General features: G+C 40.7%; 1 protein-coding gene across 1 annotated transcript; it reads left to right on the top strand.

Moving 5' to 3' along the window:
- The first annotated feature begins 237 nt into the window (after nt 1-237).
- Nucleotides 238-4966, top strand: SLC35D3 (solute carrier family 35 member D3). The gene is made up of 2 exons (XM_044076461.1): nt 238-953; nt 1983-4966. Exons 1-2 carry the CDS (start codon nt 518-520, stop codon nt 2816-2818), a joined length of 1272 nt encoding a protein of 423 aa, XP_043932396.1. The 5' UTR covers nt 238-517; the 3' UTR covers nt 2819-4966.
- Nucleotides 4967-8943: the final 3977 nt, after the last annotated feature.

Raw genomic sequence — 8943 nt, forward strand, 5'->3', positions numbered from 1 at the left:
ATAAACGCCAGCTATGCTAGGAACAATTTCCCTGGTACCCGCAACACACACACACACACACACACACACACACACACACACTCCGCCCACACCGCCCGAAGCCACAGTGATTCATTCATCTGGCAGACAGTGCAAGAGGTAACAAAATAACTACTTGCTTATAATTAAGGAAATGGAAATTAGCCATACTCTGTGAACCAAGTGCGTCAGCAGCCCACTTCGTCCTGAAATCACTTATAGTGGAACAGCTTGGATTGCAGATATTGCAGAGAGGGCTGCTGGCTTGCTAGTATTTCCTGATTAGTTAATACCACTGACCTGAGCGCTTTGCCATTTTACGCACAGGAGGATGCTGCCGCTGCCTTGCACAAAATGAAGTAAAGCTAGCAGTCAATGAACAGCAGTCTTGAGAAGTTAAACTCTTACAGGACCAAGTACCATAACCATAGTAAAGTCTTAAAAAGTACCTTTCGGGTTATCAGAATTAAGGATTTTGTAATTCCTTTCACATTTCAAAATGCAGATCTGCAAGGGTCGTCTTTTGGGTATTTCGGTGGCAGTAGCGCATGGTGTCTTCTCCGGCTCACTGAATATTTTACTTAAGCTCCTCATCAGCAAGTACAACTTCATGTACCTCACCCTGATCCAGTGCCTGACAAGCTCCACGGCGGCGGTGGTGCTGGAAGTGCTACGGCGGCTGGGGCGCATCAACGTACCTCCCTACAGCTTTAGCCTTGCCCGGGTCTTTGCTACTGTGACATTGCTCTCCACCTTGCAGTCTAGTCTCACCCTATGGGCTCTCCGAGGGCTTAGTCTACCCATGTATGTGGTGTTCAAGCGTTGCCTGCCCCTTGTCACTCTCCTTATTGGGGTGTGCGTCCTGAAGAATGGCATCCCCTCTGTGGGAGTTGTGATTGCTGTCTTAATCACTACATGTGGAGCGGCACTAGCAGGTAAAATCCGCTGTTACACTTAGCTTTCAATCAGGATATAATAATTTTACTGGAAAGCAATAAAAGAGTATTGGTGGTGGAGGATAGCACGTCTGACTAATCAGGTAGCTGAAACTGGCAATACGATTTCATACCTCTCGAGCTATTAGTTTTAAGAAATCTGGTCAAAGACATAAATAATGAGGGGACAAAGGCCCAAAAATAGGAACAAGTTTTGCATGTTCTTAAAAACTTAGAAAGTTGATAGAAAGACAGGTTTTGCATTAGCATGCATTTTCTAAATGGTATGAAGTCTGAAACATGAAATATTTGCCATTATTTTCTGACATCAATCCTCAATGATATATCAGAAAACTTATTTTTTAGGTAAAGACCAAAAATATGAGGCACAGTTCTGGACAGTTAAGCAGTATGGGTTTGTTTCACAGTTGGTGACACCCTAAGCAGCATGGGTTTGTTTCACAGTTGGTGACACCCTAAGCAGCATGGGTTTGTTTCACAGTTGGTGACACCCGATTCAATGTGCAAAAAAAAAAAAAATGGGAAAAATGCATGGATGGATGGATGGATGGACGGATGGATAGCAGAATGTGTTTCATATCCTTGGGATAGTTACTACTCACAAGCATATTAAGCAAGATAAATTGTTGTAAACTATTTGAATAAAAGCCTAAGTAGCAAATAAACCAATATGCTATCCCAGAATGGTGTCACATGCATGATGCTTCTCAATGAATGCATTCAACATCTGCTAAGTTGTCCTTCAGTCGGTATGGTCATGTATGCCTACCTACTCACTTTTTTCAGTAAATACCCGTGAGAACACATGCACTTCTTTTCTCTGTCATGTTATTTGCTCATCTATTTTCGAAGAGAAGTGTCATGATGGGGGTCAGGCTGGGGAAAGATCGTACATACAAGGTGCTTCTTCTTTGCCTTTTATGATTTTAGTTTAAAAAGACATTTGGGGGGTGGTTAAGGTAGTTCGGAGACTTCTCATACATTAATATTATTTTTATTCTTTTGTAGGTGCTGGAGACCTAACAGGAGACCCTATTGGTTATGTGACAGGCATCCTGGCAGTAATTATTCATGCTGCTTATCTGGTGATCATCCAAAAGACCAGTTATGATAGTGAGTACGGGCCCCTCACTGCTCAGTATGCCATCGCCGTTACAGCTACGCCTCTGCTCATCATCTGCTCCTTTGCCAGCTTGGATTCCATTAATGCTTGGTCCTTCGAGGGCTGGTTGGACCCATCGGTGACCTGTACCTTTGTTGCTTGCATCCTCATTGGCTGTGCCATGAACTTCACCACCTTGCATTGCACTTACATTAACTCAGCCGTCACAACAAGTTTTGTTGGGGTGGTCAAAAGCATTGTCACCATTACAGTGGGTATGTTGGCATTTGATATGGAGCCCACAAACCTGTTTGTAGCTGGGGTAGTGGTAAACACTGTGGGCTCCATCATCTACTGTACAGTCAAATATTTTGAAACTAGAAAACACAACAACTATGAAGATCTCGAAGACGACGAGGATCTAAAAAGTAAGGTAGATAACAAGCCACCAGAAGAGCCTCTCGGCATGGATGTCTTTGAAAATAAAGCTACAAACGAAACAGCTGCTAATGGCCTTGTGGTGGAGGCTGAGGGTGAGGCTAATAATAAAGAGGTGACATATAAGGACAAGTTAGAAAACAGTGAAGACTGCGCGGAGGGCTCAAAATCCAGGACTGAAGAGCCTTCCAGTGGAATTGGATTACTAGCCAGTTCTTATGCTGGAGTGTGGAGGCTAATCAGAAATGTCAAAGTTTCAAAAACAGAGTATTTGATAGATAGCGAAGAGTTACAGAGTCCCTAAAATTATTCTATATGCAAAGAAAATAGAGGGGGAGAACAGACACAATACATACACTGTACGTGTAAAAGCAGTTCGTGCAACAATGAACAGCAGGGTTTACACGTTTATAAACCATACACTGTTTAGTAATGTATTCCCCAAGTAATAGCCCTGCAACAAGATCGTACATACAAGGTGCTTCTTCTTTGCCTTTTATGATTTTAGTATTGGATGTAAATGCTGATTTGCTTTTCTACGAGATATGGTAATTTTAAATGCAGATACCTGATGAATTTATGGTAATAAACACACCAAATCGTACACCTGTCAGTAAAACATTGTTAATCTAAAGTACTTGGAATGAACTGCCACTAACCTGCAGCTAGGATGACATTAATGATTGCGCTTATTTTTGCAACAGCTGTCTGTTAATATTCCATACCTGAAGAACTTGTGCTTTTGAAATAACTGTTCATGCCACCCACAGTGGTTGCTGACTTTTATTCTGAAAGACAATACCTTTCATAAATGCCAAAATAACAGTTGTATGAAAACGTAGATTAATTGTTGCATGCGATATTCTCTGCAAGAAAAAAAAAAACAACCAAGCTAGAGTTTTCTGTGTGATGCATTAACCCTCCTGTAATGAAAGCTCATAGTATATATGCAAATTACCCCTTAAGGACATCAAGTGTTTCAGATGGGTTCTGAATCAGCTAAATTTAAAACTCATGTGTTTCTAAAGTGTAGTCCAACTAGCCAATATGCTGTCTTAATGAGATTAGTAAAAAGGCCAAAACATGCATGTCCACAGCTAGTGAGAATTGGCTTTACTGGTCTGAATGTAATGACGACTTTAAAAAGGAAAAAGTCATGGGCATTCAGAAACCATGCAGCAAAAACATGTGTCTTTAAGGGGTTATTTGCATGCATCCAATGGGCTTTCATTTTATGAGGTTTAAGGTATAACACAGTGAAAGCTCCAGTTTGGCTGGGTTTTTCTTACAGTTTTTACTGACTTGTTTGTCTGTATGATCTTTTTACTCTTTGGTTTGGATGTTAGTTTGGGATATTTTGTAAGCTTCTTGACGTCTGTGAGGATCAGCTTGGTTTGAAAAATGTATTTCTTAACTGTAGCCAAGCTATCTACTTATGCTGTGCCAATGAGGTCAGTTTAAAGGCTGAAACATACAAATCCACAGCTAGTGGAGTTTAGCTTTATTGGCTTTAGTTATTTATAGAGTATTTGAAAAAGGAAAAAGTCCTGGGCATCCGGAAGCTATGCTGCTGAAATACTTCAGGTCATTTGCTTATATTTTATATTTTAAGGGTCTTTATTAGAAGACTTTTAAGGTATCGGGTAGTGAAAACTCTAGCCTGGCTGTCTCTTGCTGCATTTAGTGAATGATTTGTCTGTGTGACCTTTTTACCCTTTGGTTTAGTGCCTAAACTTACCACTGTGCAGCAAGCCAGTTTGAAAATTAAAGTGTAAAATATATGTCTAAATGTATGGGAACGCATTAAAGAAATCACGGTCTTTACATTTGTAGAGTGCAGAGAACTGTTAATGCAGGTATAACCAGCTCAACTTCTTAGCACAAGAAATGTAGACAAAAAGCCTAAAAAGGGGACAACGGTCCAAAAATACAGGCAGATGTTAAGATTACTCTTATGAACTTAGTAAATTGCTAGAATAACAGGGTTTGTGTCTGCGTATATTTTTCTGAAGGCAATGAAATCTGAAACTCAAATGTACGTCATTATTTAGTGATTTTAATCCTCAGTGATTTGCTAGAAAAACACGAATCTTAAAAGAGGAACAGAGCAACAAATGAGGCTAATATCTGGACATTCTGCGAAAATCTGGACAGTTGAGAGATGTGCAGAACGGCAACATGAAATTTGCCTTTCGTGCGTATAAGAGAATGATCTGCGAACAAAATTTATAATGCTGGGCAGATTTAACTCGCACTTTAGATGCACTGTTAGGGGGTTCAGAACATTCTGGTATTACAGGTGTTGTAACATTCCCTTCCCTTTGAATGATGGTCGATGCCCCAATAGTTGGCGTGTTTCCTTCCACTCACCCTTGTAAAACAACTAAAGGCAACAGTTCAATCCTTCTCCCTTCTCGTTAGCGCATGTTTTGTGTGTGTGTGTGTGTGGGGGGGTATGAGTGTGAGTGTGTGTTGTTTGTCGGTACATGTGGGTTGCACGTGTGCTGCAAAGCTGTGCATTTTTAGTATACAGCGTTCCAAAGACAATTAGGAAAGGTCAATATATAGTTTTGTAACACAGCTGAATGTACTGTTCTGATCCACATGCTGTCATGTTTATATAGCATTAGATAAATCAGAACCCTTACAAGCTACTCCATTTTATAGTGTCTTCTTCAAATTAAGCAGGCGCCGTGGAATGGTAAAATGAGTGTGAGTGTGTGTTGTTTGTCCGTACATGTGGGTTGCACGTGTGCTGCAAAGCTGTGCATTTTTAGTATACAGCGTTCCAAAGACAATTAGGAGAGGTCAATATATAGTTTTGTAACACAGCTGAATGTACTGTTCTGTTCCACATGCTGTCATGTTTATATAGCATTAGATAAATCAGAACCCTTACAAGCTACTCCATTTTATAGTGTCTTCTTCAAATTAAGCAGGCGCCGTGGAATGTTAAAATGTTTTCAACCTTTTTGTATTCCTTCTGATTTATTTTTGGGGGCATATACAGCAGCTTGTAGCCTAGAAGAGTGCAGTTAAAGATGTATTACATCAGCATATTTGTTAACTTCTCTTAGTAATTTAATTAGAAACCCTCCATACTAGTATTGCACAATTTTCATTAAACCTGGAGTGTGCGTAGTAATTGTTTGATGGAAACATGCTGTTCTGTATTCCTAGCAGTATGTTAATAATTGTACAAGGAGATATGATAAAGGGTTATAAATAACGCTTTTAAGGGAGTCGCATTATCTAATTTTGTGACGCATTGTCTTGTCTTGAAAAATATTAATACCCACGTTGCTAAACATTACCAATAATTTTATAATTGATTATATTATAATTTTGCAATCTCATGGATAGCTTGCTTATTATTATAGATGCCAATATAAAACAATCCCTACATAAATTGCTCGTTTGGTTGATGGGAGATTAGATAAATTATAGATTTATTATTGATAATCCTCAACACTAAATAGCTATCTCTATCGGTACGTAATAAACTCTAGAGCCAGGCACTTTCAAGTTAGTACAGAATGCAAAAATGAATCTGTGTGTTTGTGGGTGGGGCAAGCCTCCAGCATCTAATTCTCCCACCCAAACCACACCAACAATCCCTAGATCTGCGGTTGAACAAACTCAGCAAAAGAAAAAAGGTACACCCCCCCCCCCCCCATAAAACGCAAAAATGACTTTTAAAACCTCTAAAACAAGTTCGAGCCGCTACGGGCGTGGCTATTGTTATCAACACGTGCTAATTCACCCTGTCATTTTTTTTGGTATCAGGAGGCGCTTCAGACGTGGGAAAATTCAGTAGCTAGTCAAATGATTTTATATAAAATTGTCGTTATTATCTTAAACAAGAATGGCAAGCGTCACCATGAATTGTACCATTAAATTAACGTCCAAATATGTATAATGCTTGATTTATCGTTTTTGTGACATCTGATGTTAAAACCAATAAAATATTTTGGAAAAAAAAATACCATATAACTCTCTATACAGTCAAAAATTAAATAATTGAAGACGTATTTTTTTAATTCTTTGTGTAAAAGCAGCTTACAGGAAAGGGACAAAAATACTCCCATCCAAGCTTTCAAGAAAAGGAGGTCCAGTCCAAGAAGGAACGATTTCAACTTGAAAGACATAGCAATTAAGTTCCAAATCAGAGTCTAAGCATGTGTTTTTTCTGTGTGTGTGTGTGTGAACAACATTTTTTTGTCCTGGTGACATACCTCTCAAGTGTACCTCATTAGGAGGAACGTTCCTCATTTGAGGTCCTGAAACAGTCATGTTCCTCGACGTTCCACATTGAAAGTATCTGTCGCACATTCAGTGTTAGGTATGTTTTATCTGATATCCATGATAAAGAGAGCAGAATCATATTAATTCGTCAAGATAAGTTTTTATATGTAAAAATAGCACATTTTAACCAACTTAGCGGATATTGGCTATGGCTCTTGCCACCCCCATAGTGCCTTTTTTAGGCAAGGCTCAAAAGACAAACCCACCTCCTTAGAAAACAAAAATGGAAAAAAACTAAGGGTAATGCTGCTCAATGCCAGAAGTCTAAATCTCAAGATGCAGGTACTCGATGCACACCACAATATGGAGAACATCGATGTCTCTGCAGTAACTGAAATCTGGTTCAAGGCTCCTGAGAGCACCCCAGCACTACCAGGCTATACCTCGTATCATGCTTTTCGGCCCCAAAACCTGGGCCAAACCACAAAGGGGGGGGTGTCCATATTCATCAAGGACACCCACACCTCCAGGTTAGTAGCAACACATGAAGCATCAGAAACCATACAGGTGCAACTAACCATAGGCAAAACTGCTATACAACTGGTAGCATGTTACAGACCACCCTCCCAATCTCAGGAACCCCACTCAGCCTTCCTGAAGACATTGGAGGATATGAATGTATCACAAAATACCATCATACTGGGAGACTTCAACTACCCAAACATAGATCGGGTACATTATTCTAGCCCTAACACCCTAGCCCAAAGGTTCCTGGAATTCATAAATTCAAATGCACTGGAACAACTAGTCACCTCTCCCACTAGGGAGATAATATACTAGACCTGATCATCACAAACATGGGGACAAAATGCTCCACACCGGAGGTATACCCCTCACTAGTGAGATCTGACCACAAACTAATCACCCTGGATATACATATCCCACCTCCACCCCAGCACAAAAGACCACAGTGAAAAACTTCTCAAAAGCAGACTTCACTCTTCTTAAGACTGAGATGGTATCCTTTAAGCCCACTGGGCCAGTGGATACCACATTCCACAATGCCGAATCCTTCACAAATGCTTTCTATGGACATCTCCAAGAATGCATGGATCATGCAATCCCAAATAAATCCAAGTCCCTCTCCACCAAAGGCAAGCGTCCTGTCTGGTGGACCTCAGCCATTAACAAATTGTATAACAAAAGAAGGAAGCTACTGCACGACAGAGCAAAATCCCATAAAGGGAAGACATCTCTGATCAACATTAGCAGAAAACTACATTCTCTCATAAAAACATCCAAGGCCAACTTTGAGAGGAAAATCGCTAAGGACACTAAAGATAACCACAAAGCCTTCTTCAGCTATGTTAGAAACCTGGGCGGAAACTCTCAGATATGCTCAGAGTTAGTTCACAACAACAAAAAATACACTGAACCCACAGATATTGACAACATTCGGCTGACAGGTTCAGTGCAAATTTCTCCCCTCCCTCACCCCCAAAAGAAGAGCTACTTATCCCAGCTGAATGTAATCTCCCTGTCATCTCAGATGTCCAAGTAAGAACCGCCCTCAACAAAGCTAAAAACACAGCATCAATGGGACCTGACGGTATCCCGGGTTGCGTGCTATGTGAACTCCAAGAGGAGCTAAACCCGCACATAAAAATGCTATTTAACCTTAGCCTTACTACAGGATATGTACCTGAACACTGGCGTACAGCAACAGTGGTTCCACTCCACAAAGGGGGTACCTCTACAGACCCTGGGAACTACCGCCCCATAAGCTTAACCAGCCTGGTCTGCAAAGCTATGGAGAGAATCATTATGGAACTCATAAACAGAGACATAGGGGACCTACAGACACTTGACCCCACCCAGTTTGGCTTTGTAAAGGGCAGATCCTGCCTTTTGAACCTGGTTGACTTTTTCGAAACAGTCACTAGAGCCATTGATGAGGGCAAAGCAGTCCATACAGCCTACCTGGACTTGGCTAAGGCCTTCGACACAATACCCCACTCAGGCATCATAGATAAGCTCAACAGCTTAAACGTAAACCCTTATGTCACTAGATGGGTTGCAAACTGGCTAAAGGACAGAACCCATAAAGTTAAAATCGCTGGAGCAATGTCAGACTCAAAGCCAGTCACAAGTGGTGTCCCACAGGGATCTGTCCTGGGACCCCTC

The sequence above is a fragment of the Protopterus annectens genome, chromosome 1.part1 (assembly GCF_019279795.1).
Source record: "Protopterus annectens isolate FY-2018-M chromosome 1.part1, PAN1.0, whole genome shotgun sequence".
In the NCBI taxonomy this organism is placed as follows: domain Eukaryota; kingdom Metazoa; phylum Chordata; order Ceratodontiformes; family Protopteridae; genus Protopterus; species Protopterus annectens.